Genomic DNA, 21,916 nt, shown 5'->3' on the forward strand with positions numbered 1-21,916 from the left:
ATCAGACTTTGATGCTTATTATCTCAGAATTAAATTTTTGAAACTGTAGTATGGTTATTACAGACTGGGTCACATATAAAAAAATGTTTTGTCATAATTGTGCTGCTTTTTCTCACATATTTAGACATTTGTATCCATTTATTTGAACTATTGTTAGAAAAGGGCTGGATGAATGAATACAGTGTGGATATCTTTCTATTATAGACAGATACATAAACAATATCCACTTCAAGTATATAGACAAAATAGTATTGAAATATTTGCCTGCAAACTTAATTTTTAGCAAGTGTTACAACTAACCCCCTGCCTGTTACAATTAACCCCACCTATGGAGTAAGTTGTAACGTTTGCACTTCTGAATAGTAAGTACTAGAAACAAACTTCAAATGTTAATTTGTAGAAGAGGTGTGTGTGTTGTTTGTGTCAAAATTTTATTAAATCAAACTCAATTTTTTTTCATGATTGAGCCAAAACCAAAAAGTGTTAGGTTGTGCCTCTCTCCCTTACCCTTATTTTCTTGCCCTTTTGTTGTTCCCGCAAGATCTTCACTCATCTTCTGAAGACAAATTAAGATAATTTGATGAAATCTGACAGCTTTCTGTTCCCCCATAGATTAGACAGCAACGCAACTGAAACTGTCAAGGCCCAATCTTCATTTTATGAAGCAACGAGAATACTTTGTGTAAAAAAAGAATGACTTTATAAAAAAATTTGCAAAAGCTGACGCAGGACACCGGCAAAAATGTCAATTGGTGTAACTAGTATTTTTTGTAAATGAAATATAAATTTATTTATTAAAAATGTGGAATTAAATATAATCATCTAGTTTTGTGTAATATGATTTTTTACATACATTTTTACATAATTTGTAAGATTATTTAGAAAACAGAGCTGTAAATGCATTAAAAGCATTAAAATTTACATTTAGAAATAACTAATAAAATTATATTTTAAAATTATTTTTTTATGATTACGCTTACATGCCATCAAGGTGGATAAAATGTTAATTTCTCATTCTTTGGCGCAATTTGGGGTTACATTTGACATTTTCAGGTCCTAAATTTCATAAAAATGGTGCAAATGTAATTTTTGTTTGCATAAAATCAACATAAATACACTAAGTTCATTGAAACCTGATACATGCTACAACAAGTTTTTTTTTTGTTTTTTTGTTTTTTGAATTTCTCACCTTGCCAAAACAGTTTTTGTCACTGACACATAAAATCAGCACTTTTTTGCTCCCAACCAAATATGGTCAGTTTGGGCATGCTATATTAAATGATCTGTGGGGTATTGTGAGCTAAACCTTCACAGACACATTCTAGGCACATCTGAGACTTATATTACATCTTGTGAAAATGGGCATATAGGTTTTTTAAATCCATTGTTGCTGGGTCAAATAGATACATTTTCTGGGTTATTTTAACCCAACGGCTGGGTTTGTTCCTGATTCTGACACAATACTGGGTTGAAAATTACCCAGCGTTTTTTTTTTATATTGTATGAAACCATTTGCAATGTGGCATTATTTTAATGAGAATTGCAAAATTTTAATGTGGTATCTAAATTTTGGACCCCACCCTACTTTACAGTTTGCATAATGATATATAATTGTTGTTTTCTTTGCAATGAGATTATTTAAGGTACAGTAATGAGAACTGGCCAGTGGAAATGTGACCCAGGCATGCATTTTCATTAGAAACACACTTAATGGTTGCTGAAGGAATTCATGCACGTTCACAAATAAAGGTCTCTTGTAAAACTGTCGTTAGAATCGAACAGCCCCACAGCATTAAAATCTCCTCTAATACACATCACATCATTATCATTAAACTAAAGACAGGCTGAAATGAGCATCATCTCGCGGTAGCTGCTGATCTGCTACATTACACTCAGGGCACTCATATTAAACACACACAAAAAAATCTGAAGGAATTAAAAGTATTAATTCTGCGATATTAAACACACCCACTTCTCGACCTTCATTTAAATTATCATGGTGAAAGTACATCATTCCACACGACGGCTAATCTGTTTGGGAATCACATGGCATTAGATGTCATTAGAGGTGACTCATCTTTAATGAACAAATCTAATGAAGTGAAGCTCAATGAGGGAAACATCATTCTTCCAGCTTCGGAGGGGCGGGGCAAGGTGTGTATTTGTGTAAAATGATTAAAAAAGTCTTACATTTCGAAACAGCATGAGATTCCCAAAGAATGGCCACGGCTTTGGGTGTTTGATGCCACAGCGTTCCAGGGTAGAATACGGATAGATGGAGTACCTTTAAAACAGAAAAAAGATGTTTAATTTTACATTAAACCTTAAAGGGACACTATATGCTAATTTTCCAGCTCTCCTAGAGTTAAACATTAGATTTGTACCGTTTTGGAATCCATTCAGCTGATCTCAGGGTCTGGCGGTCCCACTTTTAGCATAGCTTAGCATAATCCATTGAACCTGATTAGACCATTAGCACCGCGCTCAAAAGTAACCAAAGAGTTTCGATATTTTTCCTATTTAAAACTTGACTCTTTTGTAGTTATGTGTACTATTATTGTGTACTAAGAATGATGGAAAAATTAAAAGTTGCGATTTTCTAGGCCGATATGTCTAGGAACTATACTCTCATTATGGTGTAATAATTAAGGACTTTGCTGCAGTAACATGGCAGTCATGTTACAGCAGCAAAGTCCTTGATTATTATGCCAGAATGAGTGTATATTACCTAGCCATATTGGGCTAGAAAATCGCAACTTGTAATTTTCTGTCAGTCTTATTACACAATTACACTAGAGAAAAGGCAAGTTTTAAATATAAAGTTTTAAAACAATGTTAATGGTCTAATCAAATTCAATAGGTTATGCTAAGCTATGCTAAAGGGGTTGGACCTGGAGATTGGCTGAATGGATTCCAAAATGGTAAAAAATCTACTCTAGGCAAGCTGGAAAATTAGCATATTTTTAAAACAAGTTTTGAAAGTCTATACATTTTGAAAGTGGTGAATATTAATTTTTTGAAATACAAATATTCACAAAGTCTCAATGAAATTGAGGACATAAAAGCTGCAGGTATATTAATTACAAAATACTTAGCAAAATGCTGTCAAGACTTATTTGCTGTCTAACATCATGTCTATACACACGTGCCACTTTTTCCTTATAATTTTAGGTTTGTTGTGGTCGTTGTAGGGGCTGAGCAAACTTTTTATGAGAGGCGGCTATATTAGTGTCAGGGCCCGAAAAAGTTCTCCGTTGTCTCTCTCCTCCTCAAAGTCAGCCCTGTTGGGAAATGATGGCTTGCGCAAATAAATGATGACACAAGATGTATGGAAGAGTGTTTGGAAGGGCTGCATTTCCTCTGAGTATAGAAAAGGGGACGTGCATTATGCATGAGGATTGCATACACTGGCACACCAGCTTTTGGAGTCAACCACTTTTAGCACATGACTTTGAAGTGGGGTGACAAGACGATATTCGTTCAGAGGGGGTGCATTGTTTGTACCCTAAACTTGAAAAGTTAAAAACAAATATTCGCCAACGTTGTGAAGAATCTATTAAAATGTGTGTTTACCGGTGACCCTGGTGGATCTAAAACATTTGCAAGTAAATAAAAAGCACATTTTATGTATGGATTAACCAGTTCTCGCCATGAATAAAGCCATAGATGGCCAAAGCCATCCTTAGAAAACATAAAAGAAAAAGATAAAGGCAAATATTTGGTAAATGAAAATGATACATTTTATTGCAATTTCCAATTTTATTTTAGTAATTAATTTTTTTTAACAGTCTATGCAACTTTAGCACAGCAAGCCCATCTTCCCTTAAAATGCTAAAATACTGTAACCAAAGATTCTGACATCTATCTCTTTCATAATCTACAGCTCTGCAGGGATTCATTACCATATTAATTGTCAGATTAGAGAGCGAGTCTTAACACGCGCTGTTAAAAAAAGCTTGAATGATAACTCATTTATGACATGCGATTAATTACACAGAGGCACACTGCATTGTTACACGATCGCTTTGCATTGAATAAAACAAATCAGCGGTCCAATATGTCTGTGTCCAGATTCTGAACGATTTCTCACACCAACCTCATATATTCAGCCCAGCCACCCACCATACAGTAAGGACAGACATCATCCTCCAGTCATTCAACTCATAATAGAGACTAAGCTAACGCAGGACTGCTGTGAGAGACATCTAGATCCTTCATCATGCAGTCAGGTTGTCAAAGATGGCAGCTGTCCGGAGGTCTTCAAACAAACGGGGCATAGTTTGATCTATCATTCTTTACAAGGAGATTGGAAAATTATCAACAGTCTGTTACAGCTTTTCTGAGGTTCAATCAAAAATCTCCCTGGGGAACATTTTAAGTGTGTTTCTCAACAGAGCAGGCGTTACTGAAGTGTGACAGCCACCGTATGAAGCCGAATATAGCATATTTTTATACTGTGACACAATACCTCTGTTCCAATTTATAGCTGCTTGTTGTTCACCGCTTAAAAGTACCAAGGCAGATACCAGGGTAACATCATAACCAAAAGTGGACCGTCACAAACACATTGTAGGTAACAGGTGTTTGTGGTCGCTTTTACCCATGCAACACGAATAACATTTCTCATGTCACGTGAAGCTCACAACAGACTCACAGTTGATTTCAGTAGGGCTGCTTACCATTAGTACAAACTGATAGCTAACACAATACTAAAAAAATAAAAATAAACACAATACACAGAAATATTAATGCTAATAATTATTTTAATATTTTAATAATGTGATATTTTATTGGAGCTCATAGACCGCACAGTGCAACAGCATCACTTACACTGAAAAAAATGATTCATTGAATTTAATCAATTTTTTTAAGGTAAGTGGTTGCAATCAATTTATTTAAGCTACATTTAAACAAATGTTTTATATTTTATTTTACTTTACTAATCTTTTTTGTTTAAATGTAGCTTAAATAAATTGATTGCAACCACTTACCTTAAAAAAATTGATTAAATTCAATGAATCATTTTTTTCAGTGTATGTTTAGACAAAATTGTGTAAATCTGCATATCATTGGTTCACTTGTTTTTCTAAATGAAACCAAAAATATATTTTTTAATAAAAATGACTTGTTTATACATTTTTTGGTTTTATGCAGCATAAGAAATGAACAAATGATTCACAGATTCATCTGAGTGTTGTGTTTGGTATTTATTACAATATGCAATAAAAACTAGTGCTGGGCAAAGATTAATCGCGATTAATCGCATACAAAATAAAAGTGATTTTTGGCATAATATATGAGTATGTGCTGTGTGTAATTATTATGTATAAATAAATACACACACATTCATGTATGTATTTAAGAAACATTTACATGTTTATATATATTTATTTATATTCTACATTAAAATAAATTTTAAAAATTATATATAAGTAAATGAATATATGAATGTGTGTGTGGTTAAATATACACAATAATTAGACAGTACAAGCACATATATTATGCAAAAAAATCACTTTTATTTTGTATGTGATTAATCGCGATTAATCTTTGCCCAGCACTAATAAAAACACATCTTGTAGCTATTTTTAAAAATTATAATTATTGTTGACAATGACAAGTGAATATTCATGAAGAAAGAAATTTTCAAAAAATATTGGGTTGCTTCAAAGCTTGGTTAGGTAAAATACTGACATAAATAGGTTCGAATTAACCTTAAACCTAAAGAACAGTTTTTTATATGTGTATGTGAGCGTACGTGCACGGTTGCAAAATTTATTTGACTCATACGTATATGCAGATGTTCGACGCATGCACATACATGCATGCTTCTCCACTACTTACTTCTGCACATGCATGCGTGACCTTCCTGTACAGAGTACACATGGTTAAAAAAATGTGGCGGTACGCATACAAGTGCGTGCGTACTATTCTAATGATAAAATTTGTGTCATGGGTTAAACCTATCTGTTGAGTTTGTCCATTTTTATCCAACAGTGGGTTGAAACGAGTAGCAAGCATTTTTTATTGTAGTTTTAAATAACCATTTCCACTTATTCAGGCCAGGCTTCTATTTATATAGTAAGTACTATTGTAATTGGCTAACCTTCACATACTAAATGTACAAGATGTAGTTCACACAGTGGTTCATAAAGGCAGGTCATTTTGCTGAACGCTGATGCTTTTCAATGCAAAATCACATAATAATGTACTCTTGGTCTTGATGTCAATATTATGATAATTGGGTAACAAACCATTTTTCTGGCTTAGTTTCCATAACTGATCAAAGTGGACTGAACAAGGAGCATTGAATTGTGGAAATAAGGTTTACATTTAATTTCGTTAGTGAATTATTTTTTGACTATAGACTTACAGTACACCACATAAATACAAGACAGCACACCAATGAGTGAAGATCAAGTGTAGTTAAATAAGCCGTTGTGTGTCTCTCCACGCTAGATAAACAATTTTAGCTTATCTGTAAATACACCACAGCCGTTGTAGAGCCAGGCTTTAGAAACGAGATGTCCCAGGGCTAAACACACAGGGAAAAGGCCAGGGTGGAAAAGACAACCCTTAAAATGTCACTAAAACTCACACCCAACCTCTATATTAAATATTTACTTGAACCATACTCTGACTTTCCCAAATTCAAATTTTAAGAGGTCTTATAAGGCTAAGACATATTTCTCACTGGCTTCTTTCATATGTCAAAAACTGAAAAATAAATGTTGTTTAAACGTAACCAGAAGTCATATACTCTAAGCAAACACCTTTAAATGTCTCGTTCTTTCTGTGTTTTTAAAGCTTTGATTGTGTTTACAGGCGCAATATAACATGTATTCATGTTTCACGTGTAAAAAATGTGGTATTTTTTACACAATTGACTTATCTATATAGCGCTGTTTTCACTGTCCTCAAAACGAGCTGATGTCTTCCTTGTTCTGTAAAGTCCTTCCTTCAGAAATACGTAACGAGTTCTGATTGTGTAGCTTGTTTAGTGTGTTGTGATTCGATAGCAGCTTAGCTTGCCGTTAGCCTAGCTAGCGACTCACATATTCCTGTGGGCGGAGTGTAGTCAAAAAACTGTTTTAGTGACGTCATTAAAGCAAGAAGTAGAGAGCTGTAGTCCAAAATGGCTGTTCGCTGTAGGCTTTGAAAGACAAATTCTGTTAAAGAAAATATTGGCAGTGAATATTGAGCTTTATCATTTTACAGGTATTATTTATGCCATTATAGCAAACATTACACACTAACTAGGGTTTAAAAAAATGGGATCAGGAAGAACATGACCTTTAAGGCTGATATTGTGGTCTGCTGAGGTTTGGTTAAAACTTGCACATCATGAAATCATTAAAGGTGCAGTGTGTAAATTTTAGCAGCATCTAGTGGTGAGGTTGTGAATTGCAACCAACGGCTTAGTCCACTGCTCACCTCTTGCTTTTGAAACACATAGAGAAGCTACGGTAACTGCCACCAGACAAACATGTCATTGTCAGAGACAACTTAGTAAAAAAAATTGTCCGTTAAGGGCTTCTGTAGAAAAATGGCGGCACAAAATGGCGACTTCCATGTAAGGGGGCCCTCTTTGTATGTAGATAAAAACATCTTGTTCTATAGGTAATAAAAACATAACGGTTCATTATGAAAGGTCTTTATACACCCCTGATAATATAGTTTTGTATATTATTTTGCATTTCTGTCAAGAGATCCTTCTAAAAATTACACACTGCCCCTTGTTCTCCAATTTTCGGTGTACGTCCCCTCCAAACGTAGAATTTATGTTAAACAAAACATATGAAGAGTTTGGTTCCAAAACGCAATAAATCCATTTTGACAAATTTTGGTAAAAATGTATTTTATATACCAAGAAAGTGACAAGATGAAAACCGCTATTTTTTTACAAACTTTCACATAGCATATTTAGGTTATAATAACATAAAAAAATCAAATCCATAATTTCATTTTCAAAGATTTATTATAAAAACAGACCCCCCACCCTCCGCAAAATGTAATAAATCCAAGTTTTTTCTTCGAAATGCTATTGAATCACACTAAATACTGACTGATGCCTGAAGAAGACATCTAGTTCTGATAATTGTTTTGTTTTTAATTTTGTGTACATATTTCCTGTATTTTCTGTTTAAAACTTTGCAAAAACAACAAAGCGGGTGGTGGTGGCCTAAGACTTTTGCACAGTACTGTATGTTAACAGTATGTATCTGACTGTGTAAAAAAAAGGTAGTTTTATATATTTGTAATGTAACCATCATAACAAAATTAATAAATCCAGTCTTCATTTGATCCATGTATTAAGGGGGACCTTGTTCCTCCTCTCTATCCATTAAGGAGTCCTTGGCCTGAAAAAGGTTAAAGACCTCTGTTTTAAGAGTGTAGAAACACTGATCCTGCTGGGCATAAAAGTCCCGGCTATAATTGCACCCGGGGCTGTTTCTAGTGTCTCTCTTCATCATTCATGACATGATGATTTAATTTCTATTATAAAGAGACTATTTAAAATGGGCACCAATAAAGGTGCATTGATTCTTGCAGGATTAGTATGTCATTTATCATGACCACAAAAATCAAACTTCTCCTCTCTCACACAGATGGTGACCCCACAAAGTATGCATCTGCAGTCACATGGGCAATGATGTGTGAGCTCACCACTCAGTAACACTGTGGTGTAAAGTGGGTGAGTATACTGGGATACACATGCCTAGAAATGGCTTTAGCGGTTGGTGGTGGGCAGAGGATGAGTACCCCTTTGGACCATGTGCAGTACCCAGACCTGGATCAGATGCTTGGCGGTCACACCACACTAGTGAGCTCAAAACACACATTTATCTCTGAGAACACAGAGCTGATGTGACTGATCAGCTGTGAAGCTGCGGGCTCACAAACAATCTGCGACAGTAACAAACAACACAAACCCAACAGAAAAAACTAAGTGGCAATATGCACGAACAAACAATTCAAATATATTTAAAATGCAAACACACAGTTCGTATTAAATTACGTTTAAATAGTTGACTTTCTCAAGTAGAAGAGTCTGTTTTGTTAGTACAGAATCTGTTGTGGTGACCTCAACATGATATTGCAGAAAAACGTGATATCATATTATAAAATTTGTTAGCGTATGCAAATTATCGCGTATGCAAATTAATAATGCTTTTTATTTGTAAAAACAAATTAAATTAGAATATTTAAAAATAAAACCTTTTATATAACCATTTATTTTCTTTATCTACCCAGTCTCTCTGCTATTCCCATGTAAAATTATAAATACATTTTTTAATTCCCATCAACACACTTCTCAACACAGGCGTCATGTGTCACTTGGGCCTCTAAATGTCATGATATGCCTTCAATGATGTGTCAATAAAATATTCAGATAAGGCTGGAGATGTGGCCCAGCGGGCTGTGGTGGTGCTTGTATGCAGGCAACTCAAAATCAAATCCAGCTTTCCAGATTATTTCCTGATTCAACCCCTGATTCAAGAACAGTTTAATATGCAGAAACAAGTAAAGGTCATTTGTACATTTTCAAGTGGATATTTAAAACTGACCACAGTGTTTAACAATATTGTACTATTTGTGTACCGTACTTTTCGGTCTATTAGCCGCGTTTTTTTCATAACTTGGCTGGTGCTGCGTCTTATAGTCAAGTCAATATGAATTAATTTTGACATTTATGAGGTAAGTGACAACATTACCGTCTATAGCCGCAAGAGTCCACTATATGCTGCTTTTGTATGTAATTCAATGGATTCAGTAATGTGGAATGATGAGTATGCGAACTTCATGCTAGTTTGCTTGTTTGGATAATTTAGCCTATTCAACCTTCCAGGTAATTTTTGTATGCTATGGTTTATCGTTTAAATAACTGATAATATTACTTTAACGTACAGACATCTATTCAGCCTGCTGTTCTGTCTGCTATTGTTTAGTTGAATAACTTGCCTTTCCAGATTAAATGTCTGTTCTTTGGCTTGGATTTTGTGAAATAATTTTCTAAATAAATGCGACGTAAAGTCCACTGTGACTTATATATGTTATTTCGTCTTAATGACGCATTTTTGAATGATGCGGCTTATAGTCCGGAAAGTACGGTAAATTTCTCGAACAAATACCAGAAGTGATAAAAAGCTGATTTTAACAATATATCATATTTACAATTAAGTTTTGCATACTTCAAAATGTATTTTGTTTGTCTATTTCGGTTTAAATTTTGCACACCTCAAAATGTATTTTGATAGGTCTATGTCTGTTTATTTTGTCTATGTCTATTTTAACCAAGGTTTGTGTTGTTACCGAACCTAAAAGCATTTCTAAATGATGCCTGCACTTTCAGAAATAAAGGTACAAAAGTTGTCACTGGGACAGTACCCTTTCAAAAAGGTACCCCTTTGTACCCAAAGTGTGCATATTAGTACTTCAAGGGTACATATTGGTAGTTCAAAGATACATATTTGTATCTAAATGCTTATATTAGGACCATTTTTAAAGGGTACTGCCCCAGTGACAGCTTTTGTACCTTTATTTTTGATAGTGTGCGGAGTAGTTAACAGAGCTAAACAACTGATGATATAAGATGTTCTTGTTTACAAGCCCATGTTGTCGTGCTATGCAAACTAATGGCTGCATTAGTGGATAGGTGCTTGTTAAATGTCCTTAAAGGAATATTCCATTTTCTTAAAAGAAAAATCCAGATAATTTACTCACCACCATGTCATCCAAAATGTTGATGTCTTTCTTTGTTCAGTCGAGAAGAAATTATGTTTTTTGAGGAAAACATTGCAGGATTTTTCTCATTTTAATGGACTTTAATAGACACCAACAATTAATACTTAACTCAACACTTAACAGTTTTTTTCAACGTTTCAAAAGAGAGTTTCAAAAGACTATAAACAATCCCAAACGAGGCATAAGGGTCTTATCTAGCACACCGATTGTCATTTTTGACAATAAAAATGACAAATATACACTTTTAAACCACAACTTCTCGTCTAGATCCGGTCGTGATTCACCAGCGTGACCCCACGCAATGCGTCATGACGTCAAGAGGTCACAGAGGACGAACGCGAAACTCCGCCCCAGTGTTTACAAGTGTTGAGAAAGAGGACCGTTCCTACAATGTTGTATGTCAACTGATACTAATTAATGTCTTTGTGTCAGTTTATTGTTTACAATGGTCCGCAAATGTGCGTTTATATATGTAACACGTGACCTCCCTACGTCAGGACTGGACCGGACCTAGACGAGAAGTTGTGCTTTAAAAGTGTATATTTGTTATTTTTCTTGTCAAAAATGACAATCGTTTCGCTAGATAAGAACCTTATGCCTCGTTTGGGATTGTTTATAGTCCTTTGAAACTCCTTTAAAAAAAACTGTTAAGTGTTGAGTTAAGTATTAATTGTTGGTGTCTATTAAAGTCCATTAAAATGAGAAAAATCCTGCAATGTTTTCCTCAAAAAACATAATTTCTTCTCGACTGAACAAAGAAAGACATCAACATTTTGGATGACATGGTGGTGAGTAAATTATCTGGATTTTTCTTTTAAGAAAATTGAATATTCCTTTAAGGTTTCTTGTTAATGACCTTTAAAATCTTTCATCGCCATGTGAATTACACTCACAATTCAGCATTCTAGCTTTCATTTAGCATTGCAACAAATCAAACTACATATGTATTTAAAGTAATTTTCAAAAAACTTCATTCAAATTAACCTGTATAATAAATTATACTTTATTCAAAGTGTTTACAGTGTAAACTGCTAACAGATAAAACACAGCACACTAATTAAAACACTTAATAAAGTGTCAGATAAATTAGTCAAGCACACTAATCAATTAGTGGTATGGAGTAGTCAACTAGCCTGTGATGCATCCCTAATAAAATGACAACATGTGAATAAAATGAGCACATGCACGTGAAGACCCCCCTCCCATCTTTGTGCCAATTCATTGTCAACCGTTCATTGTCGTGCCCCTTTTAAACACAGGGATGATAAAGTAAAAAGCAAAAATGAAAATAAACCAAGAGGTAGGTGGCAGCTCTATAAAAGGAGTATATCTACCCTGTCACCTCCACTCTGCTGAAGTTTTTTGGGTGCGCAGGTGCACACGTGTTGCCAGCTGTGAGACAACAATAACCAAAAATAGGCTGAAAAATGGAGCTAAAATAGACGTGCGAACGGGCCTGCTGCAACATCTCTCTCGCCGACAATAGTCATGCTAGTCCCTCCGGCTCGATAACACCTCCTTAGGACCCAATCCTGTTTTTCCAAGCCTTTCCGCACAAAACAATCATATTTACAGACCTCAGCAGAGACTGAGCTAACTTGATAAACTAAGGCACAAAGAGCCTGTACCAAGCTGAAACATTCACAGCCATAAAATAACAGTGGAATGGTTTGTCCAAAAATAAAATTGCAGCATGTCATTATTTACTTACCCACATGTTGTTTCACATGCGTTATTTGTCTATATAAAAATTTGAGCAATGATTATTGGTCACACTGTCTGTACAATCTAGGTTAATGAGGTCATAAGAATTCTCCTTGATCTTTTGACAATTAAGAGGTTGTTATACTATAAAAATATCCTGTAAGCCTTAAAACTCAACACTTCTTTATTTCAAAAACTGCTTTTATTTAAACCAAGGTCAGAATATGACTTGTTTTGAAAAGTGTATGACTATGATGTCATAGTAAAGTGAAAGTGACCTCTAATATCCACACCTTTTTATAGGGGGCGTTGAAACTTTAAGGAAAACACCATTGTTTTTTAATATTTTACTATGTTCTTTCCTCAAGTTAGACAAATTAATACACACCTATCTTTTTTTCAATGCGTGCACTTTTAATCTTTGTACAGCGCCTTGTGAATGTGTTAGCAGTTAGCCTAGCCCCATTCATTCCTATGGCTCCAAACAGGCATGAATTTAGAAGCCACCAAACACTTCCATGTTTTCCCTATTTAAAGACTGTTACATAAGAAGTTACACGAGTAAGTAGGGTGGCACAAAATAAAACTCTTGTTTGGAGCCATAGGAATGAATGGGGCTAGGCTAAATGCTAACACATTCAAGAAGCGCTGTACAAAGAGTAAAAGTGCACGCATTGAAAAAAGATAGGTATGTATTAATTCATCTAAGCTGAGGTAATAACACAGTAAAATATAAAAAAACTGTAGTGTTTTCCTTTAAATATACAACATTGTTACCCAAAGTGAGCTGTTACTTCCAAGTCTTCCATGCAGCACACCCCAAAAAAAGTTAATATTTTAAAGATATCAAAGTAAATCACAAAAGAATTACTTTAGCTGAGTTTTCACTGAATGGGTCACATTTGGCCTAAAAATACATTTCGAAGAATTACAGTAATCTATATGCCAAATATATACAGTACTCTCTAAAATATGCTGGATGTTTTCAATTCATAGTGGACAACTCGTTACTTTAGTCGTTACTTTAAAGCAACACTAAAGATTTTTTTTTTACCTTAAAATAACGTTTTCAAAAAAGTTTCAGTCGTTCATCCACCCGAAACAGGGTAAATGGCACTTTCATATTCACTTTGCAGCCCTCTATCGGCCAAAACAGCACTAAAGAAGTTTCCAACCGTCGGGTCACGGTCCTGTAGTTCGAGTGAAAACTACAAAAAATTGCTTTACGGCAGACCTACAATCCAATCAGAGCCAGCTTTGCTGCAGTAGGCTAAATTATTTACGACAGTGGTAATTGACAAATCTGCTTCCAACCTGTAGGGGGAGCAAAGAGCAAAACTCTTTAGTGTTGCTTTAGTGAAAATCTGACTTTTTCCATTTTTAAGTGCTATAATTGGGTCCCCAGTGCTTCTATAAACCTAGAAAATGTGATAAAGAACGACTCAGGAACTTAGTTTTGGTAAACCAATCTCTGCAAGCATGTGAAAAAAATAGGTAATTGATATTTGGCTCCCCCTGTGATGTCAAAAGGGGATAATACTTTCCATTTATCTGCACTAACCACACGGTACTGCCATTTAGTGCAGAGATCAGCTCTTTTACATTTAAAAGGACACACCCAAAACAGCACTTTTTTGCTCACACCTACAAAGTGGCAATTTTATCATGTTATAATGTTATAATAAATTATCTATATGATATTTTGAGCTAGAACTTTACATTTGTCCTCTGGGGACACCAAACATTTATTTGACATCTTAAAACAGTCTTGTGAAATGTCCCCTTTAAACTATGACAAAAAAATCACAAATTCACCATTAACAACCCATACAGTATGACTTGTGCTATATTTTAAGTGATTTTCCAAAGCAAATTTAATTAGCAATTACATTTAAAGTTCTGTAATGTGCAAGTATGTGACTTTGCTCATTTTTAAACAATACCGATTTAATGAGTAGGGTGAGACTTCTACTTCAAGTCAATCTCAATTTTCCTACTTATACTTCATTAATCCCTTAAGAATCCCGAGTGGGAAAAGTGAAATTTAAGAAGCAGTGCTGAGATGATCTAATGTGAAATCATACTATAATAACAGTGAATTAATGCAAGCTGCGAGGGGGCTCGGCAGTCGCTTCCTGGCGTTCTGCAGTCTTACGACGGCGCTGCCAACCGAACTGAGCGCCTGACAAAATGATGTCACCTTATAATCAAATAGTTACTGAGACTTAATTCACATATAACTCTTCTTCTGCACATCTGCGGTGCGAGACAGTTTGGTTCTGGGCTGTAATGGTGTGCGCTACGGTACTCCATTTCCATATTAGCGAGCTTATCTGCCCTGGCAGTCTCGCACTGCGATCTCATTTACAACAGAGGGTGGATCTGGGTGAAATTAGAGTAGATTACCATATTTAGATTTATTAGGTGCCCGTCACCGTGGAAACGGAGGAACGTAGCAGCTTCTCGGGGAGGTGCGAATGTTTGATATGATTAACATCTGTGATGGATGAGCTGTCCGACACTCCTCAATTAAACAATAACTATTCCGCAGTATGGCCAATGACGGAGAAAGTCAAAGAGGGTGTGCAAGTGCCTGACTGCAAAGTCAGCTGTCCACAGCTTGATGCAATCAGTATTGAATCGTCGGCACTCAGTTTCAACTTGCATGCTGGAGGGCAGAGATAGTCACTTAGATTGGCCTACTGGGGAACCAAGAAATAGACAATCTAACAATATGGGATTTCAGAGCAATGGGAGTGAAAAGAAAGATTGACTGAAAGTAGATTTTGAGGATGAGGAAAGGTTCAATATACACGGACGGCACCAAATACATTTACAATTATGATTTGGCAGACACAAAATTTCATCCAAAGTGACTTACAGTGCATTACAAGCTATACAATTTTATTTTTATCAGTATGTATGTTCCCTAGGTTCGAACCCATAACCTTTTGCACTGTTAATGCAAAGCTCTACCACTAAGCTACAGAAAATAGTTCACATGTAATGTAGTGTAAATGTGTAAACGTTAGTGTAAGTAACAGACCAATTTATTAGAAGTAATCAAGTAACTTTATAATTTTTTTTCCTTAATGGATCGAGAGGAGGAAGCCCCCCAGGAACCCCACTACATCAAATTAAGACTGGACTTACATTCTATGTTAAGATTGTCAAATCACACACACACACACACACACACACACACACACACACACACACACACACACACACACACACACACACACACACACACACACACACACACACACACACACACATTTTTCAATGTGTATGTAGTATTACAGTTTTTACCAATTGCTTACACACGTTTTCATAACCAAGTCTCCTTTTTCAAAACTCTACACACAATTCTCAAAACGGCACACACAAAATGCAAAGTAGCTCACATCTCCTTCAAAATGCAACACTGCATTCAAAATGACACAAACACATGTCAGAATGAAGCATTTGCATCAAATGGCAAACACTTCTTTCACAATAATACATTTTTGGATATACCATTTAAACACTGCTGTTCAAAATCTAAAGCTCTTTGGTCTTTCATAGGCTTATATCTACATTTCAATACAATGTTCTACAATGAAAGTAATCTGTTGAGAGGGGTAACAAGTACACTGAAAACCCCAGTGCAATGTAGAAACAGAAAATATTTATCAGGCCAAATATTACTGTTGTATACATTAGCATACAACAAAACTATAAACATGTAAACCAAAAAATATATTCTTTACAGTACAATACAGTAAATTGTGTGTGGGGTCCCGGCCCAGGAATTGGCAGTTGACTGCCAAAACAGGTAATGTGACCTTTGACCTATTTATAGGCCTATCTATACTACTGTAAAGTAAAGGAGTGATTGGTTAGGGATCAGTTAACCAATTACTGTTTTAGCACATGTGAGGAGTGTGTCTGTGTGACCTGGTGAATGAGTGTAGCATTTTGATTTGTTGTGTTTGAAAAAAGGAAAGCAAGTCACTTCCTAATAGATCTTTGTGTTTTAGGTAGAGAATTGTGTGTAGTGTTTTGAAAAAAAGTGTTTTATGCAATTGAAAACTGAGTCAAAGGCTGAGAAATAGCCTATGGTTTTGAAGATTTGGCATGTAGTTTTGCACTTTGAGTGAGAGCTTTCAAAAATCGTGTGACATGAAAAGATTTTGTGTGTAAGCAATCGTAAAAAACTGTAAAAACTGTATAAAAATGTAAACTGATGTGTAAATTTTTTAGGGTAAACTCCCCTTCCACTTGAGCAATCTCTTAAACCTAAATAAAATTTTATCCTAATTTCTAATTTTAAATAAATGAGTCTTTTTAACTTCATTCTGCTCAAAAACGCACAAGATGTGATTAGTGCCAAGAGAGGTCACACTAAACAATGATGATGTCTAAAGAAGACATTTAGTCCTGAAAATTTATTTTTTACATTTATTTTTTGTACATATTTCCTGTATTTTTGTATCTTAATAAAATAGATTGAAAAATAAATATGGATGGACATCAAAAACAACAAGTCTGGTGGTGGTGGCCTAAGACTTTTGCACAGACAGTACTACATATTGTTAACATGCTTCATAATATTTTACATTTACTAAATAGATTTTAAAGAGGGAGCCTTCATTTTTTTTATTCTAAATTTAAACAATATTTGGAAGACCCCCAGCAAAACCACAAGGGGCTCTGGACCCCCTGTTGAAGACCCATGGTTTAGAACAACATTTTTGGGGTGCACTACTTTTTAAAAGTTCTCCTGTAGTTGATAAATTAATTAAAGCAACACTATGTAGTTTTTTTACCTTTAAATAATGTCTCTAAACTTATTTCAGTGATAGAACAACTTTTAACTGGACAAATTGTACTGTTGCTGAAACCTGAGCAGCCTCCTAGCTGCTACAAGCACACTCTGAAAGTGGTGGTGGAGGGTAGGAAACACAGCCCCGCCCCTCCCCCTGCCTGCAGAAGAGTGTCTGATACCAGGCACTGTTGCGCTTTTCAACCACATGGGGGAGCTGTAGGTAATTTTACATGGAAACTACATAGTGTTGCTTTAAAATCCCTCTTAATCTTTGATCATAAAATCTATAGCCTTTCTTCATATAGACACAGAGCACAGTTATGCTAATTTGAAAACCACACCCACCGGTCCAGGAAACAATCCAACCGTCTCCATTGACTTTGTATTGTAAGAGGCCGTCTCCTTGTCATTTCTGGCTTATATAAAAAGCTGCTGTGTAACAAGGTATACAGCTAACAAGCCAAAAAAACCAGAAATAGGTTTTTATAAGCTGTTGAGCCATAAAACCCAACATTTACGAGAAAAAAGTGGATCACCGACTACGTTTCCCCTTTAGTGGGTGCAGTTCTACTAATAGTAGTACTATGAAAAGTTGCCTGTTTCCACTTTTGTGTCTTTAAACGCTAGTTTTTTAGGGTCGACAGCTTATAAAAACGTATTTCTGGGTTTTTTGGCTTGTTAGCTGTACACCCTGTCACACAGCAGATTTTAGGCATTATTCTGTTTTTGTAATAAGCCAGAAATGACAAGGAGGCAGCCTCTCGCAATATAAAGTCAATGGAGACGGATGGATTGTTTTCCCCACCAGTAGGCGTGGTTTTCAGGTTATGACAGGTTGTGCAATGTTTTTATAGCATACATGGACCATTAATATGCAAATTAGTCACCACATGATTGGTTACAACATGCTTGTGACTTTTAAAACAGGGTATCAACCCACATTTTCACACTGCATTTGGTAAACTGCAGTTTTAGGGAGAAAATAATCAGCAATAGTGTTGACATGATGCACATAAACACTACACCGACATATAAACAACATTAAAAACTAGATTTTCACCCCAGGGTGACTTTTAATGTGTTTTATAAAATGTAATCTTTATTTATTGTCACACCCGCTCATGAAATTTGTCCCTGTGACTTTCACACAATGTCACCATTGAAATGCCATTATTACAGGGACAAATCCCCCCAGAGCAACCCAGGGTTAAGTGCCTCGCTCAAGGGCACAATGGTTGATGGCTCATGGCCTTTCTCTTTTGGGGATTGAATCAGCAATTTCACAGTAACCAGTCTTTAAAAGCTACACCAGTGGTTCTCAACCAGCCTGATTTCATGAGAAATCATACATATTTTACGAGTTGGCTTATTCGTATCAATTCATACGAAGTTAATCGTGCAATATCGAATGATTCTCATGAAAAACAACAACGAAATCGAACCCCTAACCCCAACGTCACAGGTGTCAAGGCAAATCGTACCAAAACTTATGAATGTGGTCGTATGAATTTATACGAATCAGCCGACTCGTAAAATATGTACGAATTCTCGTGAGATAGCATTGTCTCAACAGGTCTTGCTCCAGGAATGAGATTTTACTTTGGACATCAAGCAGTGACCCGACCCGACACAGTAGCAAAACTACCTTAAATCAACCTTTAACTACCTTAACTAACTTAAAATAAAACATTTAAATATATCAATATTACAATGAACTTTAAATTGTATAACGTGTGCTCATGTGTAGCTCAGTGGCAAAGCATTGTATGTGCAGCACAAATGGTTATGGGTTCGGACCCAAGAAACACACATACTGATAAAAATATAAACTCAATTTGACAATTACAAAATACAGATTTTCTGTATTTTCTGCAGGAATCATAACCTAACATCTTTGGCGGACTGCATGATGTGTTGAAAGAGGTTTAATAACGTCATGCATTCATGCATTAAGATGTTAAATAGTCTCCTGCAATGGATCCAAAAAGTCTACTTTATGGAAAAATCAGTGAGAATGAGAGAGAAAGAATCCATGTGATGTCAGCAGATGTCGTGTATCTAAGTGCGTGACCTTTGCAAAGTGGTGCCCGCTGTTTATACGGTCAGTCCATAGGGTGACAGATGGGTCGTGCTCGAAACGCTCTCTTAAATTTTATGAGAAGATCTATTAGAATGTGTCATCATCTCCACTCAGCCTTGCCAGTGGAGAGATTCGGTCATGGTCACAAGGTCCCTATCCACAGCGTGTTTAGTTAGAGGGATTACTAAGTTTTCAATGAGAGACAAAAACAAACCTCTCAGGTTTCACAGAAGGGGGAATTCAGAGTCTTTATGAGGAATGAGACACATTTTGAAATGTAATGAGGACAGAACAATCAATATGATAATGTGCTATGACTTTCATACGGCTGCGTTGCAGTAAAGGCTTCTTTTCGTGTGGTTTATATCAACCAGCATATGAGAGCATTTCAAATTTGTTGAGCCAAACACAAATACATACCTTTTAAAGGGACACCTAGAGTTAAATATTTGATTTTTACCGTTTTAGAATCCATTCAGCCGATCTCTGGGTCTGACTGTACCACTTTTAGCATAGCTTAGCATAATCCATTGAATCTGATTAGACCATTAGCATCGCTAAAAAATAACCAAAGAGTTTCAATATTTTTTCCAATTTAAAACTTGACTCTTCTGTAGTTACATCGTGTACTAAGACCGACGGAAAATTACATGATATTACGCATGATTTAACTTTCAATAGCAGGGGACTATTTTCGGGAACTGCGTAATATCATTGCACCTCCTGCAGCCATGTTACGGCAGCAAAGTCCTTGATTATTACGCCGGAATGAGAGTATAGTTCCTAGCCATATCTGCCTCAAAAATCGCACTTTTTAATTTTCTGTCGATCTTAGTACACAATGTAACTACAGAAGAGTCAAGTTTTAAATAGAAAAATATCGAAACTCTTTGGTTATTTTTGAGCACAATGCTAAATGGTCTAATCAGATTCAATGAATTGTGCTAAGCTATGCTAAAAGTGGTAGCGCCAGACCCGGAGATCGGCTGAATGGATTCCAAAACGTTAAAAATCAATTGTTTAACTCTATGAGAGCTGGAAATTAGCATATTTTCAAAAAAAGTGGAGTGTCCCTTTAACGCCTGAAGTAAGTACATAAACTCGAACGCTTTTAGCTACACAAGTAGCGCTCCTGTTGCTTCTAGCTGAGCATTACTCTAGCAGTGCAAAGGTTATAGGTTCGAACCCCAGGGAACAGCATAAGTCACTAAGGATAAAAGCATCTGTCAAATGCATAAAATGTTAACGTAATGCACAAAAGCATGATTTTACAAATTGCAGTACATTGTGATACAAGCACATTTGGCATGCACTGACAAAGCATTTCCTTTGAAGTATGTTTCTGGCCAAACTCAAGATTTACAGGATAACTGAAATGTACAGTTGATCATGTCATTATTCCAAGCTTATGGCCAAATCAAGTTGATGTGTACTGAAAGTAACTTTGAATCTTTGTGGGCTAAACCAAGCGATTTTAGTTGCCAGCGGGTGACGACGCGTCTGTCTTCAGTCCTCTTTCATTATGTGTTTATGTGTAATGGAGCAGAAGGGGACGTAGTTCAGAAGAAGTTCAGATCACTGCTAATCATGCTTCGCTCACATCTTGGTGTCAGCATACTCTTCTTCTTATAAAACCCTAGAATTTGGTCCAAGCCAGATGCTTATGTAAGTTATAACCTTTCACATCGAAGATCAATTCTTCAAATTATTAATCTCTTGGTTCAAGAAAAATTGAGTTTTTGTTCAGATGTACCTTTGCAAGATGTAGCATTATGGCAAGCACTTTTGGCAAACGTTTTGCTGCTCCGCTGCAAATGCATTAATTTAATTTCAACTTATGCAAATAAATAGCTTTTTACACACAGATGATCTAAGAGGAAAGATTTGGCTTTTTGTTCCACAACGTTGTCTTTTGTGTTTTAAGGGTTTATGAAATATGTGTTTGACAAGAAGTTTCTCAAGGACACAGCTTATATTTTACGGTAGAGTGAAGTTTCAAATCAGGGGACTAATCCGCTAATATGGCTTATTTCTGCTTTGGGACCTGACCAAAACTCTTATTGACACAACCTCTTCCAATCTCTAATAAAGAGTTTTTTTCTAACCTCTGTCATAGTTACCCTTGTGCAGATATGTTTCATCCCCTGATATAAATCTCCATTTGCGCTATGACAAAATGAGAAAGCCCTTACGTAACTAACCCCTTTAAGTCCACAGTGAATGACATTTCTGCCTTTGCCAACAGACAGGAATTTACTTGTTCTGAAAAACAAAGTGTGTGACTGCTAAAAGTTAAGTAACAGGGACCGGATTTGTAACCCATGGCGGATGGCCGCAATATATTCTATACTGTTGATTAAAAAGATAAAATTCTCTTTAATATATAAATAAGGGATAATGTTTAGGCAGCCGGTTGTTATCGCAGAAATAAGCCCCCGACAGTGGGATCAGGACATGACATGAAGCGAAGTACATTATCTCGCTTATTACACAGCTATTTACCTTAAAACACGGATCCAAACCCATTTACTTACAGTTTTCAGATAAGACAATACATTCAAATGTCACTAACACAC

At 35.8% G+C, this 21,916-nt stretch overlaps 1 protein-coding gene across 3 annotated transcripts in view; it reads right to left on the reverse strand.

Moving 5' to 3' along the window:
* tbxas1 (thromboxane A synthase 1 (platelet)) overlaps positions 1-21,916 on the reverse strand; it is an 87,372-nt gene that overhangs the window by 59,339 nt on the left and 6,117 nt on the right. For all 3 annotated transcript variants that reach the window (XM_055174205.2, XM_055174203.2, XM_055174204.2), the window contains exon 3: positions 2,191-2,284. In XM_055174205.2, the coding sequence (XP_055030180.2) occupies positions 2,191-2,284 (94 nt within the window). The remainder of the gene's footprint in view (positions 1-2,190; positions 2,285-21,916) is intronic.

This window comes from Misgurnus anguillicaudatus, chromosome 15, assembly GCF_027580225.2.
Source record: "Misgurnus anguillicaudatus chromosome 15, ASM2758022v2, whole genome shotgun sequence".
NCBI classification, from domain to species: Eukaryota; Metazoa; Chordata; class Actinopteri; order Cypriniformes; family Cobitidae; genus Misgurnus; species Misgurnus anguillicaudatus.